We start from the raw sequence: 22,404 nt of genomic DNA on the forward strand, positions 1-22,404 counted from the left end.
GGGCTTTGAGGTGAGGAGAGAGGACCTTCAATTAAATTAGCACTTGGACTTACTAGGTGTGTGACATGGTCAAGTTACTTGGCTTCTCTGAGCCTGCTTCTTTATAAGTACAGGGGAAGTAATAATAGCACCTATTTCATGGGGTTCTTGTGAGGATGAAATGAGATCCATGAAGTAGATAGGGCGCTACTCTCCAGTAAAAGTAAACAGTTTGGTAGAACACCCTGACTCATTTTAATGTTAGAGTTGTGTTACTAATAAAATCCAGCGTCATTACATGGAAGGCCAAGAGAGACAAATCTCTGTGCCTCTTTTTCTCATCTATAAATGGAGGAGTTGAACTCCACTTCTAAGGCGATCTTATAATTCTTGACTTGTATTGTATCTCTGCAGCGACTGCCAGACACGTCTCTTAATAGTTTCACGCTCCCTCCCAGTGTGCAGCCACAGCAATTCACACTGTAGGCTTCTCTTCCAGGGGACGGCTCAAAGTCATGCACTTGGCAAGTGATTTAGGAACTTCACCTCACCCAGGCACCTGCCAGTTCCACCCATCTAAAAGGAACTCTATCGGCTTAAATGGATTCTCCAATGGGACTGGACAGACAGATAGACAAGCAGATAAAGAGCTTCCAGGCTTCATATCCTAAATGACTCTGGGTTATTTGTTACTCAGCATTTGAGTGCAGCCCAATGTTTTTATTAAGATCTGCAAACATCACACTCTAGATACCCCAAAGAACCACCAGAACTGAGAGCAGAAGTAGCTTCTCTCTACTGAGCTCCACTTCAGTGCTCCTCTTCCATGCACCCCGTTCCCACTCTAGAGGTGAGTGGATTCCTGCTGTCTTAATCAGCTTCCAAATTCCAGCCTTTGGGAGCAACTGAGAGTTACATCTTTTCAAAGCCTGCCAGGGAACTGTAAAAGGTGTGAATACACCACTTGTTTGTAGCAATATTTTAAAATAAATTTCAAATCATTTGAATTGCGAGAATACTAAGTCCTTCCCTATTTTGTAATAAACAGCAGGACATGGTGTTATCATTTCCCTCTCCCCTAGCACAATCCCAGGCTTTCCCGGGTCTCCAAGTTCATGTAATAGTCTTTCTAAGGATTTTAGGTGTACAGAGATCAGGGTTCAAGTCCAGGCTCTGCCACCTTCTAGCTGCTCAACCAGGAGCAAATGCCTTAACTTCTCCAAGCTCTATCCCCTCATCCGAAACATGCCACGGTACACCTGAGAATCAAATGAGGAAATGCTTGGAAGCCCTTAGAACAGGGCCCAACACAGACAGGAACACAATAGTTTTTTCCAGACAAGAATGCATACAGGTTTTATTAGAGTTATTTTTAAGTCATGATTTTTCAGACAGGTACTGTTCTCTTGAGTATTTGGTACTTTGGGTGGGGTTAAATTTGATGCTTTAATAAATACTGAGTAAAAGCTAGATCCTTTTGTTAAGCCTGGAATCCGGAGTCTGAAGAGCAAAGCTACAAAGGTTACACTTTGTGGCTTCAACTCAGAAATGTCAGCACATCAAGCACATACCTTCAGATGCACACAGACACTTACACAGTGTAAAGGGAGCTTGGGTTTGAAGACAATGTCGCATGCACAGTGTTGCAGCTCGTTAAAGTGTGGCTTGCAGCTTCTGACCTCAGCTACATAGACAATGCTTTCAGGTGACAGAATTGCCAAGAAACCAAGTCCCACGAGTGTGAATTACCTTTAGAAGTGGCTGAGCATGTAGACTCTCAGAGGGTGTGGACAACCGTACATGACCGGATAACCTATGCTGTGCTGTGAAAATGACGCCAAAGTAGGACAGAACAAAGGCTTTGTGATTTTATCTTGCAAGATTCCCAGGCTTTTCCTGATACGCAGATGCCTTGAAATTAGGAGACTTTATACAAAGCAAAGTTAAGAATAGGCCCTAAAAGCAGAAAGGATGGGAATGGGTTGTTGTACAGGTGTGGGGCTTGACACAGGCTGGGATGGAGGAAGGGCAACTGCACTGGCCTGGCCTTGATGGGCCTGGATGGCTGCTCCAGAGGCAGTGGAAGGAGGTAGCTTATCGTAACAGCTACTTTTGGGAGACAGCTGACATCAGATTGATCACATTTCAGGAGAACAGAGCTTGTTCAGCAGTGGGAAAACCACTGTCTACATAATCCAGCACTCAAGACACCACAGTCTGCAGTGAAACAGGATGTCCTTATGGCCTCTGCACCTTTCCCTCCCTCTTCAACTCACTGCTTCTTTGCTGCTAGCTGGGTAAACTGATCCCACGGTTGCCTCCAAAGGGCAGCTGGAGCCCTGGGCACCAGGCACATGACCCCACCTAGCTCTCACAGTGAGCCCTGCATTAGGACACTGCCGGGAACCGAGTGACGGGACTTTACTAAGGCGATTCATAATGATATAGGAACGCCATGAAAATCTCACTCAGGCATTGCAATTTCAACGAAGTATGCTGGCACACTTTGTGCTGCGACATAAAAGCCATGTTCTACAAATTTTGCAATAAAACCTACAAAATGCACACACAAAATGCTATAGACTTGATGCACCACAGTTACCTACTACATCAGTGCTGCATGCCACAGAACAGCAAAATTCAGAGCTGGATTCCTTCCTTCCTTCCTGCTTCCCTCCTTCCCTTCTGCCTTTCTCCCTCTTTCTTCCCTTCCTCCCTCCTCCCTCTTCCTTCCTTCTTCCCTTCCTCCCTCCCTCCCTTCCTTTTTTCCTTCCTTCCTTCCTTCTTATTATAATGGGGTTTGAACTTAGGGCCTCACATTTGCTAAGCAGGCACCCCTAGCCTGAGACAAAAGGGAACTGTCTAGTCTCAGCCCTCAGCACCCAGGGCCTCCTTGCTCACCAAGTCCTTCACATTGGCTGGCGGAAGTGCAAGGCAAGACCTGGTCACAGCTTGTTTGATGCATGTGAGTCAGTGCTCTGGGCCACAGAGCTTCCCTGATAACCCGTGTCACAAGTTCCTCCTTCTCCTGCCAGGACCAGGACACTCTGGGCTGCCATGTTCTTAACTGAGGAGTGACTATGTGTCTGATGGGACTTGGGCTCACCCATCTCTTTACATCCCAAGGGACATTTTCTGAGTGTCTATGAGGTGGCAGGAGCTGGGGAGGGGCTGAGGATGTTAAGATGAGTACCCTGGAGGCTCTCAAACAACTCAAGGTCCAAGTTCCCACCACTTCCTGCCTGAATTACAGCCAGCACCTCATAGGTGCTCTGCCTGACCTCCCTCTTGGCCCTTCTGCAGCCAGAGTCATCCTTTTAAAGCCTAGTGTCAGGCTGCTCACTCTTTGCTCACAGACTGGAGTAAGGGTCAAAGACCTCACAGTGCTCTGTGTCACCTGGACCCCTCCCCATGGCCTGTTTGGTCTCTACTCACCCAGTCAGCTCTGCCACCTAAACTCTGTTCTCCTTTGAACAGGCCAGACAAGCTCCTGCTTCCCGGCCTTTGCACCTGTTACCACCTCTGAATCACTGTCTCCAGATACATACACGGTTCCTTCTTCCCCACCCCCTCCTGTATTCGCTGAAATGTCACTTTCAGCAGAAAGTTTTTCCCCAATCTTATTTAAACCTGGCCTCTCCCACCCTGGCCTTCCCAAACTCCTTCCCTGCTTTTGTTTTCTCCATAATTGTTGATGACTGCTAACACAACACATAGTATATTTGCTTTTTTATTATTGCCTGCTCTCTAGAAAATAAGCTCCAGATGGGCAGGAATTTGTGTTAGGTTTATTTCTGTGTCCCCAGTGAATAGCACAGAACCTAACCTCATCACCATGGAATGGCTGACTCAGTGCCTGACATGGACACTGGAGGCCAAAACAGCATGAGTCCCTCCTCCCCCCACATCCAAGGTGGCAGTTCACAAGCTGCCACCGCCCTCCCACTACATATAGACCCACAGCAGCTTGCCATGTGTTGGAGCTGCACTGCACTGGAACATTCTGTGCTCAACTGTATGCACCCTTCACTACAGCCTCCTCAATGCCAGGCTGCCAACATGAGAGTCTGCCATCCAATCCACTGCCTGCTGCACCTATAGTGTTGTGCTCTGGTCCTTGCTACACAAAGTTGAGACCGTGCTGCAGCGACTGCCTATCACCTGGGAGTCTGTGAGAAATGCAGAGCCTCAGGCCTCACGCCACTCCATCAGAATCAGTCTGCATTTAAACAGGTGTGCATGTTCAAGTGTAAGAAGCCCTGCTAAGCTGTGTCACGGTGCTCATAGCACTGAGCCAGCCTGTGCAGGGACAGACTATGGGAACTTGCAGCTCTCTCCACGCCATGTCCAACGACTCAGTGTGCTGCATTTCAGACCTTTCACCAGCTCAACCCACTGAGCACTACACAGCCACAGGACACCAGGACAGTTTGAAAAACAGCAGCCAAATTACAGCCCTTCATAAATAGGGCAGTAACTTACACACCATCCAATTTATTTGAGACTCCCTGCTGTCCATAAGAAAATACCCTGCACTCTAATATATTTCCCCAGAGTCCTTTCTGGCCCAAAGCTCCATCTATTACAGCATCCTGTTTTACAGCTATGCATTTTATTCCTGCATTCATTGGGTACAAGTTCTTGAGCACCTCCTACGTGCTGAACCTTACACCAGACACTGGAATTTAACAGTGAAAAAACTACAATCATAAAGTCTTGCCAGAAAGATGGGCATTACGCTGAACACACAATTGCAACAATGTGCAATGAGTTTGTCAATGGGAAGGGGGTAGTTTCCTGCTCCAAAATCAAGAAGAGTATCCCTAAAGGGGTGACATCTTCTGGATGAGGGGAGTAGCAAGCCACTTGGACGGAAAGATGAGGGACAGGAAAGGGCTCAGGCATCCCAGACACAGGCCTCTTCATGGCAAGGGGAGAGGGCTGCACATCAGGAAGTAAAGAAGCTCAGGTGTGCAGTTTCTTGGAGTCAGGAGCCAAGGCTGGGGAGGGGACAGAGGTCTGGCCTTGGAAGACCCACAAGCCACGTATGCCAAGGATCAGTGGATATTTTCCTGGGGTATCACAAAGCCAACAGTGGGCTTTAAAGCAAGAAACTAACATGACCAGATGCACATTTTTTTAAGAAAAAGTTTACTTTCCCTACAAGAATATGCTAACGCTAGTATCTTTCAGTACAGTTTCAAACAATACTCTGACACCAGCTCCTTCCCACAGTAAAAGATGGCACCTAGAACAACTTCAAAACTCATTTAAAGTAATAGTACCCTTCACTGATGTTCAACACAACTTTCTCTTACTGCCCCTTGTTTTCTCTCCCTGTACTCCACTTAATAGTGTCCATGAATGAGGGACATTGATAGCCTTTTAATATTCCACAAAGCAAGTGGAACTGTGTACACACTCACCACAGGCCTTTTGGAAGGGGCAGACAGGTAATAAGGAGGGGGACCTGGGCATAGTGGTACATGTCTATATTCTTGGCTACTCAGGAAGCAGAGATCAGGAGGTTTGCAGATAAGGCCATCCTGGACAAAAAAGTCAGAAACCCAATCTCAACAAACAAATTAGGTGTGGTGGTACATGCCTGTGAATTCCACCTACTCAGGAGTCAAAGGTATATGGTCCAAGGCTGGCTCTGGGCAAAAACACATCTGAAAAATAATTAAAGCCAAAAGTGTTGCAGGGTGCATGTGTGGGGAGGAGTTGTCATGGCTCAAGTGACAGAGTACTTGCCTAACAAGCACAGGCCCTGAACTCAAATCCAGTACCTCCAAAAAGAAAAAAAAAAAGAAAGAAAGTGTGGGGAAGGGGCTATGTGAATCCTGGGGAGGGGTGGAACTGAGTCCCACATTTGCAATGTTTGAGAGGCATGTAACCCGATCATATCAGTGGGTGGTATAACCCTTATTATCATAGTTAGTCATCTCTGTTCACAAGTTCACATCCACAGACTCAGCCAACTGTGGATCAAAAATGATTTTTAGAACCAAGCGTGGTGGCACATGCCTGTAATTTCAGATTTGGAAGGTGGAGGCAGGAGGATCTCCAGTTTGAGGCTAGCCTTGGCTACATAGCAAGACTCTGTCTCAAAAAACTAAATAAAAAAATTGTGTCTGTGACAAACACATATCAAAGTTATTTTCTTGTCATTATTCCTTGAACAATACAGTACAACTATTTACATAGCATTTGTATTTATTAGGCAGTATAAGTGATCTAGTGATTTAAAGCATACAGAAGGATGTGCATAGGTTCTATGCATATGCTACACATTTATCTAAGGGGACTGAGAATCCACGGATTTTGCCAGTCTCCCATGGGCACCAAGGGATGACTATATCCTATTTCAGTCTAAGGAGACAAGAGCAGTGCCGCTTCCCCTTAGGCTGAGAGCAGAACACCTCCAAGAATGGTCTAGTTACAGTATTTTGAAGGTCATTGTTAAACCCACAGGAGGGAATTCAGGACATGGGTCAGCTGGAAATAATACCAAATCAGACCAGTTGAAGGATCCTGTTGATAGTCACTAGTTACTATAATCTTTTAATATTGTCACTGATAACTGTAGCTACCTGTTCCCCGGTGCCTCCCATGAGCCAGGCCCTGGCCAGACCTATGTTCTTTGTCCCTTAGCAGGCATATTTATGACAGTTCCCTAGTTAGAATGTCATTAACCAGTACTGAGGGGACCCTCAGTATGTCACCCTGACTTGGGCCACTGCCATCCCAGAGATTACAAACTGACAGTCGACAGTCGCAGGTGGGCCATGAATGCATTTTTATTTGCCCTGAGTGTGTTTAACTTTCAAACACTCATTGTGAACATATCAAGAAATAGTGGGGTTTCACTCAAAAATCCTCACTTGCAGTTTCTCATGAAAGCACGAAGATGGAGCCCTGCTGAGCCTGCATCCAGCCAGCAGTCACCCCCTCCCCAAGATGACCCAGAGGGGCCTTTTAGCTACCCGCTGTCCAGCATGCCCTGGACCACACTGCCTTTCCTAACTCCCAGGCCATCCTCCTTTCTTCCTAGTACCTGCTGCAGTACTATGGGGACCGGGGCCTGTGGCCTATCCTGGAAACCACCACTCCATCCCCAGAATGGAAGGAGAACAAGTTCTTCCCTTGGCTTCCATCACCTTCCTCGACCTCTGCCTGGCTTCCCCAACTGCACTGTCAATGCTGAGCTCCACAGCAGTGCCTCCCAACATGGGGCGTGCACGGCATCACCCGGAGCACTTGTTAACTCAGGAGATGGGCCCCATACTCAGAGATTCTGATCTGGGAGGTCTAGGGTGGGATCCTGATATTCATTCCTAATGTTCGTTCTAGATGCTGTCAATCCAGCTGGTGCAGGGAACACACTTTGAGAGCCACCAGTGTACAACTCCAGAAAGAGCCCACATGTTGCTAGGTTCAATGCTGGTGAGGATGGGCACATTTGCATCTTTCCCCTGGCCAAGTTGGGGAAGGAGGGTGTCCATATTTTGAAACCCCATAAACAGCTCTGCAAAACCAAATGGGTCACTGAACCACCTCTGCATTACAGGTGTCCTAAGCAAAGAGCCCACCCATTTCCTCCAAGTCACCATCTGATCTCTTTCCAAATGGCACAGTAAAAGCAGTACCTTCCAATCCCAAGTGTTCATCGACATATGCTCAGGACTCAACATTGAATTGTCCCTCAAGGACCCTGCATCCAAGACCTTAATTATTGCACGACACTGCTCACAGTACCAGCCAACCTCCTGGAGCGCCTGTTATGACAGACATGTCCTAAGCACTTTGCACACCATAAGGCTCCTCTGATATGGAAATTATTATCCTCTCTGGAGTACAGACTGTAAAACTGTGACCAGAGGGCAACTGACTCATCCAAGTTCACCAGCTCTACGATAATCATGGGACTGACTCATTCTTTTCACCAAGGATTAGGCACGATTAGGAATGTAGAGCCCAGATGGTTGATGACTTAGAGACCCACAGGCACCTAGAAATTACGTCCCATGGGACATGCTCACAGGAGGGGGTGGGATTCAGCCCAGACACTGCAGGAGTCAAGAGTTGAGCCAACACTGCACAAGTCTGAGGACGCTCTATAGAGAAAGAGAGTGGTGGCAGTTCTGGGAGCTGCCTTGGTGTCGGGCAAGTAAACTTGTAAGTTTACAACAATTAGAAAAGCCACAAAATGGAACTGGCTGTCTTCAGTGGACCTGACTTCCCAACAACCAGAGGCATCCACAGAGCATGGGACCCACTGAGGATGCTGTAGAACTGCCACCCTCACCACATGGACCAAGGGAAGGGACAGCACTGGGGGAGGTGAGAAACACCTGGGAGACTTTACTAAACCTCCGCCTTTTGCCTCCGGGGGAGGGGGGGGTGGCATTCTGGTAGATGGCCAAATGGTCAATGAACTCATTGTCAGTCTCCAACACACTGGCTGGGTGACCTTGGTCAGAGCACCTAACCTCTGTGTTTCCTCTTTCATACCCAGGAATATTAACAGCTGCCTTAGTGTGCTGTTGTGAGGATTTAATAGCTGCTGCATGTGAAGTGCTTAACATGATGCCTCACACATAATAAGTGCTCAAGAAATTAACAATTATCATATCAAAATAACTATCATTATTACCTTCATCTTAACACCAAGACCCTTACAACTTTGGTTTCAATGACAATGTTTGTGTTCACTTTTCAGCCTCAGTAGAGAGTTTTACAACCTATAATGAAGTCACCAGGTCTGCACTGTATTTAATTTAACACAGAAATACCCACCCAGCAGAATCACAGTTGTGATTAATTCAGGTGTCAGCTCTTCTTCCCTGAGCTGACAAGAATTCCCAGCTGGGTCTTTGGAGATGGAAAACCCTCCCAAGAGCTCCTGACTATGGGAAATTGTGAAGCCTTTATTCTTGCATTATAAAAGTTATCTTATACCCAACCTCCAGGAGGTCTGTGGTCTAGAAGCATGTCAGCTTCCACTACATTCTGTTTCCCCCTGGGAAGGGCTGGTGGTGCTCCGCTCTTATTTACTGACTCAGACATAGTAGTGTATGCTTCAGAATTAAATTTAAATACTGTTGAAATAAACAACATGACCTTTTCAATATCAGTATGAAGGGAAAACGACATGCTTGAACCAAGGAAAGAAAGAGGGCAAAATTAAATTTTTTGGACTGTGATAGTCCAAAACGGATCTAAACTGTGCTCACCAAAGAACCACCCCTAAAGTTGTCAGCTAAGACAGTTATGATAATTGAATCCATGCAACAAAAACTCAATAGCAATTGTCTTTCACTTATTTACAGAAGTCAGACTGTGTGAATGGTAATCTCCATGCTTGTATTTAAGTAGGTGCATTGACGTCTACCCCTCAGAGGGCATTCAGGGCACACACAGTGGGCAAGAGAAAGAGCCTGAGGACCCCACAGCCAGAGAGAACAGCTTACTTACAGCTTTTGGTTTATATGGAGGCTGAATCTCTTTGCGTTCAAGTTTCTCCCAATCAATATACCGGAAAAATGCGTGTTCCTTGATGTCACGTTCCCCTTCAGGTCCACAACCCAGGCGTTTGCCTGGATGCTTGGTCATCAGCTTCAAGAGAAAGAAAAACATTGAGTTGAATGAATTTCAGATGAGGAAGTGTGAGGCAGTCAGAAATTATTCTTCCAATGACTTAGGAAAGAAAGCACCATGAAGAATCCCAACTAATTCCTATTGTTTGTGCTCATAATTCCCCAGCCAGGTCTTTGTAGGTGAGGAGCTTACACTGGTACCCATGGCTACTCACCCCAAAGCAAGACCCCTCAGGGTGAACCAAACTAAAGCTGGGAAGTGGCCCTGAACATCAGGTTAGAATGTCACAGGACCCAATGGGTTCAAGAACGAGTTTTACGGAATTATTGGTGCATCTGATGAGAACAGTTGTGTTATCTTCAAACTCCCCTCCCCTTCCATGAGAAAACTGACATTCAACCAAGGCAAAGGATAAGTTTATTCAGATACTATTTGCACTTCTCAGTGAAGCACTGACAAAAATGACAAAACAGAAGGAAAAATATTAGTCAAATGGACCCAAGTTTCAAGTAATTACTTTTAGAAAGCTCATTAAATAGTCAAAACCTAGCTGAGCTCATTTTCCTGTATCACACATTGTACTCAACTCTGCAGAGGTTTCTTTGGTGTTCTGTTTAAATTTCTTAATTATCAAAACTCTCCATCTTTGGGTCTCTGAGCCAGAGCTAAATAACAAGATGAGTAGATGCTGTGAGATAAAGCCAGACAGGCCTCCTCCTATAAAAGAAAATATCTCTGATCTTAGCTCTCCAGCAAGTGAACAGAGGAAAGATGGAGAAATTGATGATTAAAAAAAAACAGAAGACTGACAAGAAGGCATGAAAAGAGGGGGAGAAGTGATTGGAACATCCGAGCCCAGGAAACTTCTCTGAGTTGACCTGACACCAAGCATCCCATGGTTTTGCCCAGGCCTGGCTGATTATGGGACTCAGAAATTCACACCTACACCATTGCACAGCCTGCCTATGTACAAGATTCATGGGAACACACTTTCCATACATGCTTTGTTTCCAAGGTGGAAAATCATTGGGTACCTAGTGTTCTAAGCTACTTCTTCCTGTGTTGCGTCTGTTCTTAATGTTCTAAGTATGGCTTCACCCGATTGTCACAATAACCCGATGAGGTGGCTCTTTACTTGTCCCAATTGGAATGACAAGGTGATTGACATGGAGAACTTAAGAAACTACAAGGACTCACAGAGATAATAAGTGACAGAGCTGGGATTGGACCCCACTTCTACCTAGCTTCAAAACTTGGGTTTTGAAGAGAAATGGGAAAATGAAGGGCAGGAAGATAAAACAGGTCCTGTGGGGGTTGATACCAGTGGGAGGGGGAGGACACAAGAAAAGGGTGAAGGAAGGCAAATACGGTGGAAATAGTATGTACTCATGTTTGAAAATAGAAAAATGAGACTGTTTAAACTATTCTAAGAAGAGGTAGGGCATAAAGGGGTGACTCTAACTAAGATACACTGTAAGCACTTTTGTAAATGTCACAATGTACCCCCAATACAACAGTAATATACTAATTTTAAAAAAGAGAGAAATGGGACACGGTTCTGTGAGTGGTTTCCCTGAAGATAGTTGTGGTCTGGCTTGTCAGGAAAGTTCACTGGAAGGCCAGTAAATAGCCAAGCCTTGACATTTATGTAGGATTAGCATGGGAGGGAAGAAAGGTGAGGAGGTCTTGGTTAGAACTGATAATAATAATATTACTAATATTATAATAATATAATATTAATAGTGATATAATAATAATAATATCAGTAATGTTTGTGAGTATTTAGCACATTATATGTGACCAGCATCTATCTTAAAGGCTTCCTGGACATCATGCATGACTTTTTAACCTTTACAATAACACTCTGAGGCTTCAGCAACAACTATTTTTCCAGATGAAGAATCTGGTCCAGAGAAGTAAAGCCACCTACATAAGGCCACACAGCCAAAAAGCAGAGCCAGGCTTTGAACAGAGCTGCCCAACGTAGAGCTCTTTCTGCAATTCAGTCTCTGTTTCTTTCCACTCTAACATGAAGCCAGTCTGGACCTGTTTCCAGCTTGTTCAAAATGGGCCTGGCGAACTGAGCGATGTTTTGCTGACATTTTAATGGTAGAAAAAAGGACTTTTAATGAGATAGACATAGGAAGAATATCGCTTCAATTGGGAAGGCGACTGTTAGCAAAAGCCTCACTTAATTTCCATGTAAGCAGGGAAATAGCAAGCAAAGAAATGCCACTGGAGAAACATGCCTCACTAATTTGGAGTCTCTGCCCAGTTCCCACACTCTGTTCTGATGTGCCTGAAGCCATGTAGACAGCTGGATGTAATCACTGTTCCGATCTCTGATCACCTCCCAACGCATCCCCTGGGGCCCGGTGGCTGCTCAGGAGGACAGGAGGAAGCATTTGGCTGCTGGCTTGAGCATCACCCCTTATTCTGAGTATCACCCTTGAAGACAGAGCCCACAGTGGACTCAGCCCAATCAGCTCAGAAAGACTCCCAAATCCAAAAGAGAGTCACGCCAGTTAATCCTGAAGGGTACAGGTCCTGAATTAATACAAAACTCCTCCATCAGGGAAACTGCTAATTGGAGCTGAAGCTGAACGCAGCTGACCTGGAAAATTCTCTTTCCTCCATGACCCACTTAGAACCCCCAGCTGCCTGGACAGGGCTGGCGTGGGAAGGGGAAGACCCCACGCATGCACTGAACACCTACTGTGTGCTGGCACCATGCAAGGGGGCACCCTCTTTGGTTACATCATTTAACACTCTTGGAAACTCTGTTCCATGAGTACTTTAATTCTGTTTTTAGAGGTAAAGAAGCAGAAGCCCAGACATGCCGAGGAAATCGCTTAAGACCATGCACCTAGAAATGGGAGGGTCTCTCCGACTCCCCAATCCCCCACTTTTAAAATTCCTATTGCAGGGGAGGCAAACTCAAGTGACTGACACATAATGCAGTCATGCCCATATCACTGAGAATGACCCAAGGTTCTGAACCAGAGTGCCAGCTCTGGTTTGAGTGATTTATAGGTATTAACTCTTTCAATCATCCAAGACCCTACAGGTAGTATTATTGTTGCCTTCAATTTACAGAGCAGGTCCAACAACTTCCCCACGATTATGGGGCTAATACTGCCTGCACCTACATTTGAACCCAGAGGTACTCTGGGTACTCTCCCGGTACTCTGTAGGAATGGCAAGACCTGATTTTTCCTGAGGAGCTGGAAAGCTAGCTGAATGTTTACGGGAAATCTTCTGATCTTGAAATGCATGACCTCCACCAACTACTTCCCCAATCCCATGTCCACAGGGGTCTCCCCCTCACACACCTGATCTTACTCTGGGCCCTCTTTTGTCTGTGGGCTTTGCTGATGCTCCTAACGAACCCCTGGGCCTCCTGTTTTTCTCTCCCTGCTTCACACCCTCTAAGAAAATATTCTCAACCAATTCCCCTGAAGAAGCAGGGAACTGAGGGTAATTCACATGTACCTTCCCCAGAGATATCCGCCTCTTAACCTGTGTGGCTGACATACAAAGCTTAGGTAATTCACCGAGGGGGAATTTAGGCTGTATGACTAGGTACTTTGGGGCTAGAAGGTTGGGCCCAGCTATTGTAATCTAGGCCACACCTCAGGCTGGACTGCTTGATGGTTCTAGCATCCTTCACCAGCACCAGCACAGATGGTATCACAGGACTGGGTCGGTCCCAAGTGTTCAAGGACTCCAAAAATCCAGGCCCGCTTTATTCCAGCACACAGTGGAAACTCAGTGTTAAGGCACAGCCAGGTTGTAACTGTGAGAACTCACCTGCACTGCTGGTTGATAGGAACGTTTTATAAAGGCATCAGCCTTGGACTGACTCCTCTGAGAGTCTCGTAGCACTGCTTTTACACTTCCATCAGAGTTGAAAAGTTACATCCTTTGGACAACATTGCAAAGAAAGTGGTTTGCAGGCCACTTGGGAACTTTTTCAAAATCCTTCTGTCTACTCTGATCTCTAGGAGGAGGCTGAGGCCTGTACATTCTGAAAAGGCACTTCAGATCATCTGTGGCTTCAAAGTGGGGCTCAGAATTTCTAAGTCTCACACAGGTCACCATGACCATATCTGTACCCAACACAAGATGCATCACAAACAACCCTTCCTGTAAACATGTGCTCTGCTTTCTTCACACATGCATGCGATCTGCATACATGACAGGCATACAACTCTGCAAGCCCTTTCAGCCACTGTGCGTGTACTGGGAGATGGGGAGGTCTACAGGTTTGGGAACACTGGATTTTGGCCAGCTTGTTTGGAGAATCTCTTAAAGTCAATACTGCCTGATATTTTCTTAGAAAAAAAAAGGTCTACACTCCTAGTGTCAACTAAATACACATACAGCAGAACAAGGCAAGGCAGAACAAGTTGTACCCCTTCCCACAAGTCTCAGCTCTTCAGCAGACTCTGCTTGCTAGCTTCCTCCTTCCTTAAGGATTCCCTTGTGTAGGGCTGAGTGCTGGAGTCCACCCAGACACAAGATGCCACAGCACGCATTCCTCCACGGTGCTTCTGTGCTAATTGCAAGACAGATCTCCATGCTGTGGGAGGTATCAGCTCCAAACCAGTCCTCTTATATTGGCAAGTGGAGTAAGAAGCGGCATTCCGTCTCTGTACTCTATGTGTGGCAGTCCTGACCACCACGAGTTTTAAGGGGTTTACTTACTCCTTTGCAGATGGCCACAGCCTCCTTGGACATGGACTTGGGATAAGCCACGTTGTGTTCCATGATGGATTGGAAGAGTTCATCCTCATCTTCCCCTTCGAAAGGTGCCTGTTGGACAGAAGGGAGGGTGAGACAAGGATTCCTGCTTGTACCTTCTCCCCAGCTGTCCCTAACTGCAGGTCCTAGGGGCCAAGGTGAGGCCACACTCCAGAGCTTTCAAGAAGAAGAGAAAAAAATGCCCAGCAAACTTGGATAGCCACAAGGCTGAGAGAGTCACAGAGGTTCAGATTCATGAGCTGTTACCAAGCTGTTACTTTCCCCAAAGAAACCATGTAGATAGGGTGGAGGACTTTCCTTATGGACCACTTAAAATTCAATTACCTGCCCAGCCAACATTTCGTACAGCAGGACTCCGAATGCCCACCAATCCACGGACTTCCCATAGGGCTGATAAGCAATGATCTGGAAAACACAAGGCATCCTGTCAGGCAGGCCCATAGTTCACGCAGTTGGAAACTGAGCTCACACTGCTTTTGCAGTAAGAGTGCACTTGCATGGGGAGGGGAGAAGAGGGAGAGTTCTAAGACATGTGCCCCGCCTACTGTGAAAGGCTACAGTAGCTGTCTCCATCCCAGAGCAGGCCAGCGGCTCAAAGAGCAGACAGGAAGGCCAGTGAGCACCTGAGCGTCTCAGGGGGTGATGGACACATTACAGAGGTACACTCTGCTCGGCAAAGGTGCTAGGCAAGCACCTGTGCATGTCACGTTGCCTTTTTAAGCACTGAGTATGGTATGTTGTTTTTAAATTTTGGGATAGTGCACATGGAATTTTAAAGAGGAGAGGCTATTTTTATTTCTCATTGTAAAAGAAATAACATTTACACAGAAATGTGAATGCACTTAACACTGCTGAACTGTATACTTAGAAATGGTTCAGATGGTAAATTTTATCACATGGCTACTTTAACCACAATTGAAAATAAAAAAGTTTTCAAAATAATAACACTTGTTACTATTTTACTACTTATTTAGAAAATATAGATAAGCTAAAAGAATAAAACAAAAATCACCCATAATCCTTTGTCAAGAGAAAAAAATCATGACTAACGTTCTGTTCCTTTTCAGACTCTTTTCTATGAATGCACATTAGCTGGTGTGTACATTTTAGGTAAGTATAAACATTTTAGTAAATGGTCTTTAATAACGTCTGCTTTTGCGGGGAGGCAGTACTGGGGTTTGCACTAACACTTGCTAGGCAAGCGCTCTGTCACTTGAGCTATACCTCCAGACTTTTTGTATTAGTTTATTCTTCATATAGCGTCTCATGCTTTTTCCAGGTTGGCCTTGAACTGCGATCTTCTTACTTCTGCCTCCCTCATAGCTGGGATTATGGCCATGAGCCACCACACCCAGTCCTTCAGCAGGCTATTCACGTAAGTTTTTCTTGCTAATATTTGTTCATTGGCGTCACCAGTTTTTACCCTGCATAGCATTCTATTGAGTGGCTATGTCCAAATCTACTCATCAATTCCCAATTGATTAGGTCCCTTCTGATGCTGCAATACATAATTCTTGAAATTAGACATTTGGATATCTGTCCAACTGTTTCTGTAAGAGAAATTCTTAGGAGTAGAATTAGTAGATCAAATGGCATATGCAGTTGTAAGTGTTTTTGTTTTTTTTTTTTTTAGTACTGGGGCTTGAACTCAGGTCCTATATCTAAGCTATTCCACCAGCCCTTTTCGGGTCAGGTTTTTTTCGAGATAGGGTCCCTCACGAACTATTTGCCCAGGGTTAGATTTGAACCGTGACCCTCCTGATCTCTGCCTCCTGAGTAGCTAGGATTACAGGGTGAGCCATCAGCGTCTGGCAGTTGTAAGCATTTTGATGACCAAGTCTAGATCAGTTTTTCATCTTCTAGTATGTAGAGGTGAAGAACAGCTGTGTCTAAGAAGTGACAGGTGATTCAGCAAAGGTCAAGGACTGAGGTTTATGGGCTAGACTGCTACTTACCAGGGGACAGACTTAATTTCTTGGAAGCTCAGCTTCCTCTTCTATAAAATGGATTTACTATAAGGCCATGTCCTGGGGTTTTGTGAGAACAAATGAGATACCAGGTGCCTTCACACCTTATGTCCTCACTATGTTGGCTTTTGGTTCAATGTTCTCTAATTCAGCTGTTGCTTGGTTTACTCAATAAAGGTTTTGGAGCAAGCCTGGTTGGCTATAAAGTAAATGTCTGTCTCTCAAACTCCATCTCCCACCTAAGCTTCCACAATAATATCAGAAATTGCAGAGTTGTTGGTCAAAGGATACAAAATTTCAGTTAGGAGGAATAATTTCAAGCTCAATATACAGCATGGTGACGATAGTGAATAAAGAATTGTACGAGTGATAATTGCAGTTTTTAAGTGTTCTCTCCACAAGAGAAGGTAAGTGTATGTAAAGTTGCGTCTATGCTAATTAATTCAAGTTAGCCCTGCCTCAGTGTACCCATATTTCAAAAAATGTGGTCATCATAAATTTTTGTCAATTAAAAATGTATAAATAAGAAAGCGATGCACTAAGAGAAGTAACTGTAAGACTGGAAAGCCACAGGCGAGAACACTTCTCAGTGAGAGTGTTTTCACACTTTTAAGGTGCTTCGTGTCTTATTTCATCCTTGTGACAACTCAACAAGTATCTTTTAACAAGGGAAAATGGAGCCTGGGGAGGGGAGAGAAGTTTCCAGAGGTGATGTGGTGAGTGACTAGCAAAATGGACCTGCAGGCTGAAGGACCCCCCCAAACACACACTGCCAGCGCCTCAGGGCTTCCCTGTTGACTGGCACTGAGCTGGGACCAACTGGGAACTACCCAGAAACACGGATCCTCCATTCCATCCCCCAGGGATTCTAATTCCGTGGATCTAGGGTGACACCTGGGCATCCTACACTTCAGAGCTCTCCCCATGACTCTAAGTACAACTGTTGATAATCAGAGATCATCAGTCATGACACATTTAGGGAGTCATGCTCTAGAGTGTGTCTGATACCCCAATTAATTAACCAAAGGATAATGCACTAAAGGATGTCACATGGGGAAAATTCTGCTGGACCCTAATGAATTACTTTTTTAAAAAGATTATCTTATTATTAATCAATAACACACAAACTTAAACAGGAGACAGATGGAGCACAATGTCCCTCTACCACACACTTATCCTCAGAGGTCAACAATTTTATAAAATCGCTCCTGATCGCCCAGACTGTCTGTGCTTTTACATACATATTTACACAGGCGTAGAAAGCCTCTGCAGTATTTTGTGTGTTACCATTATTGTCCAGAAATGGTATGCATCAGCTCGTATTTTCCCTTCTATACCTGATTTTTTTTCTTCTTCACAGAATGTCTTGAAGGTATTCCTGCATATACACATGTACCTAACTCACTCTTTTGTATTGCTGCCTCACAGTATTTTCTACTATAAATAAATCAGTGTCTTGCCCTCACCCCTGTAGAGGGCTGTGGATTCAAGTTAGTCCACACAGATGTACTCTGATCTAAGACAGTGGGAATACTCTAATATGGAATGGAGTGTATTTTAGCTAGTCATTTCTTAGAGAGTCACTGAGGCTGTCTCCAATTTTTCATTATTAAAAGACAATACTAGGATGGAAGAAGAGCTGTGAACACTTCCTTCTCCTGTAGTGTGGGTACACATGCATGTACATGTGTGTGCACACACACATGTATGTGCATTAGCTAGGTTCCTGGAAAGGGAATTGCTTTGACACAAGAGTATGCCAAGCTATTTAATTCCATGGGGACTCCCATCACCATTGTTATATATCAACCAACTGACAGTCAAGAAAAAGAGCAATTCCATCATGTCTTTCCAAGACTCTGCCATCTAACTGGTTCCCTTCCTAAAACATCCAGCAATGGATTGCAGCTTGCCATGTTTCCAGATACCAATTCAGAGCAAGTGGGCACCTGGCCTATCTATTGTGCTATGTCATATTGGGAAACCCACTTGCTGGTTATTCTGTTAGAAGGAGAAGGAGCACCACAAATGGATGCCTACTCTTTCACTTCTGTCTTTACCACAAGAACAGAAATTCAGAGTCATCACAGCTACTGTGCACACTGCACACAGCCTCTGTGTCATATGTCAGCCCTGGGAATGTATTCCCTCTCAGTCTCTCTCAACAAACACTTCAATGTCATAATTAGGAGGTATCATATGGCTGTGAGCCATAGCAGCTTGACAAAGAATTTTACTGATGTGTGTTGGATGGTTCTTTTGAATTTTATTTAATTTTTTTTCCAAACCTTGATGTATTTTGAGCCTGAGCTTCTGGATGTGAGCTCTGTGAATTTGCATGTGTGAACTCAGAGGAACAACTCAGACTGTAGGATAAGGACCAGCCAAGGTTGCCAGGTATCATCCTCAACCCTTCCCAGCCCTCATGACTGCCTGGGAGCAGGAAGGATAGTCAGGATTGTCCCAGGGTGGATGTGTGCAAGGCTGCGTCAGCTCTCACCTCTGGGGCGATGTAGTCTGGGGTCCCACAGAATGTCTTGGTTGTCACCCCGTCCCAGATATTCTCCTTACACATGCCAAAGTCAGCAATCTTGATGTGCCCCTCAGAGTCCAGCATCACGTTGTCAAGTTTGAGGTCACTGTAGCACACAGGAGAGTTTGGGGATTTAGCAAAATGCTATATATTTCAAATCAAAAAACATTACTCATTTCATACACCCTACACACCTGCGCTAGGTGTCATGGGGACACAAAGGTAACTGGAAACAAGCCTTTGTTCTCTGGCAGCTTATGATATGGAAGGGACATTCAAAGGTGTGTGTGGGAGCATAAATATCTGTGCTTTTCTTTCTGTTTTAGTCTTTCAGGTAGAGTCTCACACTTTTGCTCAGGCCAGGCTCAGGCTGTGATCCTCTTACTTCTAGGGTGATAGGTGTGAGCCACCACACCCAGCATCGTGTTCTCCTTTTTCTAGAGTTAACTGTGCCAAGTGTCTCAAGAGGACACAATAAGGCAGCAGTGCTGAGAAGAGGGAGAACCACAGGAAGCTAAACAAAGGCTTCGTGTATCCAAGAGAATTCTAAGAGTTGACCTTTGCAATCCCAGGCCTCTTATGTTTTGTAGGAAGATACAGTTTTCATAAAATTATTATTTTTAAATATCGCTGAAGATCATGGAGGAAAAAACTGGTTGAGAGAAACATTTAACTCCAAGTGCTCCAAGCTCTCCTAGGCCATTTTTTAGGAGATGACCCAGGAATTTGGTTCTTTGGTTCAATCAAAGAATACTGTCACACACCTACTATGCAACAGTGCTATTCCTGCAGTGAGAATTATCAGCCATGAACAAGACAAATAAGAACATTGCTCCTATTCTGATTAAATTCTATTATAGGAGAAAAAGATAATTAAAAAGCATATTCAAATCTATAAGCATGGTAATGATAGATTCTGATAGGAGGGTGACAAAAACAAAGGGGACAATGGATAGCAATGGGGAGGAGGGGAGCAGTCCCTATAAGAAGGGTATCAGTCACTATAAGAAGGACCTCCCCATGGCAGTGACACTGGAGCTTCACCCTAAGGCATATGTGCCAAATTCTCATTCTGTTAGCTCCATCTGGATGAGTAGAGCTTGGTATTTTGAGAATGCCTTGCAGAGCTCCAGCATGTAAGATTGCACCAATGTCAACACACTTTCTTTCTAAATACCTACTCTAATGTCACTATTTCATGTTTCATCACCAGGGAATAGGGGTGATCCCTGCATCAGACTGTCTCAGTCCTAATAGAAGATGGGGAAGTCCAGTTTCCTAGAGGTAAGGGGACCCACTGCTCAATTCTAAATCATCTTGATAGGGTTGTGGATGTCTGTGCTTTCTGGCTTGACTAGTATATTGTGATGAATCCATCCTCATATTTCTTTGAAAATCACCCTTTACTGATTCTTGAGCCATGTCATGTGGGTGGTGTTGACCCTAACTTACGGACCCAGGAGTGGTCCTAAGGGTCTGTCCTGGCCAGTGGAAATATTTCATCCTGTTGGTCACCGTGACTGGCTTTGGAGTGAGCACATGACCCAAACTGCAATCATCAAGATGCTGGCACTTTTGTGGGTACCATTCACAGAGATGAGCTCTTTTTACACTGGGATTGCTAAGGCAGGGGCTGCCAGCTTAGAGGCTCCAAGGGTCACCTGGTAGAGACAATAAAGCTAGCAGGGATAAAGCAGGGCCTAGAGGGAAGGTGATAAAGGAATCCTCACCGTATCACTTGAGCCTCTGCATCCAACCAGGTCTAAAGCCAGATCTATCCCTGGACTTTTCAGCCACGACAGCTAACAAATACCTCTTTTAACCAAGTTAGATTGAATTGAGTTGCTGTCACCACTTCCAACTAAAAGGACACAACCTGGAACTATTATCCCGGCATCTCCTTCCTATGTCTGTGAGGTCTCTGCATCCATGAGAGAGTCCACTTGCATCCGCTGTTTGTCAACCTCAATATTCCTGTACCACTTATCTTTGGTGCTGTCCACAGTAACCATTCATAGGCAGCCATCATGGTCTCTGAATTCCTGTTGGAACTTAGAAATGCTGGACTATACAGTAGCTTGCTGTAAACATACTAGACCTCTGTGTGATTTCATTAGCGGTAACACATGGTATCCCCTCAGCACGACCGCATGTCCAGAAACAGGCAGGTGGGCCAACTAGAGAAGTAGAGAAATCTTCATCTAATATAGAAAAGGCATTTCAGGTGCCAAGAGTCAGCAGGTCTTGGGGCGGGAAGACCCCAGTCATCTTTATTGCCACTTAGTTTGCTTTGATACTGTCCTATATTATTTTGTTCCATGTAATAAATTGCCATTGCTGCAAAATGGGGCTGGAACAATTGTTTTCATTTTCAGAAATCCACTGACAGCAGAATCAACATACCTTCTAGGATAGTGATCACTAAGTCAGACACTATGTATGACAGGAAGGGTCTTTTGTCCTACCCCCAACACATCCAGCCATGTTCCTCAGTGCTGAGAAGTCTAACCTAAGTTCCTCATCCTCTTTCCTTAAGAACTGTCCAGTTAAGTAGAAATCCAAATGAAGGAGGGAGTGATTTGTAAGATTTTTAAAGACTTTACCACCGTGAAGGCATTCTCTATGAAATTATAAAATCTTTTGTTACATATATTTTTTCTACAGATTTTGTTTGATTGATGATTTCAAGAACTCTGTCTCAATCAAGTTTCTTGATGGTGAGCAACAAAAATCAATCTGGTGATTTTTTAATCTGAAACGAAGCCTCTAAAAGTTATTGGGAGCTCTTAGAATCTCTGTGGAAGCTGGAGAAGTAGGTTAGAACAATGCCTAGCTATAATGTAGAACTGGCCTGGGGAAGCTGGAGAAGTAGGTTAGAACAATGCCTACCTATAATGTAGAACTGGTCTTGATGTCTGTGCAATGCTAACACCATGCACAGACATCACCTCTTGTTCCATGAAACCCTAATGCTGGACTCTACATGTTGCTGCCAAGATCTGCTTCTCCTTTGGCCTCTGAAAACCAGCAATAGCTGATGACTATGACCACTCTCAGTTCTGTGGTCATGGCTCCTTGGTCACCAGTTTCTGATTCAAGGTCTCAGGTGAGCACAACTGAGTGCCTGGGTCTGTGCCATGGGCTTGCCCTTGCTATAAGAAGGCCATGAGTAGGAGCTTGTGGTATCTCCGATCTTTACAGTAGGAAATGGACTCCATTCTCACACACAAAAGAAAGGGCTAAAATGCTGCCTTGCTTACAATATTGATAAAATATTGATTTAAAACAATACTCGTAATGGAAGATGAAAGAGGGAATTTGTGGATGGGTTAGGAGAAAGCTTTGGAGTAGGTATGGTGTAAGCATATGAAATGCTAATCTTTGGTGTTTTAGGACCTGATTTACCAATGGCCTGAAGTCATGGATCCAAGATCCCAATCCACTTCCTTGCTAGACTGGAAACTAACCCTGAATCCCCAACTCGGTTGACAAGAACTGTTAATTGTTTCCTCTCTGGGTTCCTACCCAGGGGCTAGATTTCCTTCTAACACATTTTGTGGT

General features: G+C 44.8%; 1 protein-coding gene across 4 annotated transcripts in view; it reads right to left on the reverse strand.

Moving 5' to 3' along the window:
• The window catches only part of Prkcb (protein kinase C beta), a 295,276-nt gene that overhangs the window by 19,097 nt on the left and 253,775 nt on the right, over nt 1-22,404 (reverse strand). For all 4 annotated transcript variants that reach the window (XM_074060332.1, XM_074060333.1, XM_074060331.1 and 1 more), the window contains 4 exons: nt 18,811-18,949; nt 14,668-14,748; nt 14,287-14,394; nt 9,457-9,597 (listed from right to left, as the gene is read on the reverse strand). In XM_074060332.1, coding sequence (XP_073916433.1) covers nt 9,457-9,597; nt 14,287-14,394; nt 14,668-14,748; nt 18,811-18,949 — 469 coding nt within the window. The remainder of the gene's footprint in view (nt 1-9,456; nt 9,598-14,286; nt 14,395-14,667; nt 14,749-18,810; nt 18,950-22,404) is intronic.

The sequence above is a fragment of the Castor canadensis genome, chromosome 17 (genome assembly GCF_047511655.1).
Source record: "Castor canadensis chromosome 17, mCasCan1.hap1v2, whole genome shotgun sequence".
Lineage (NCBI taxonomy): Eukaryota > Metazoa > Chordata > Mammalia > Rodentia > Castoridae > Castor > Castor canadensis.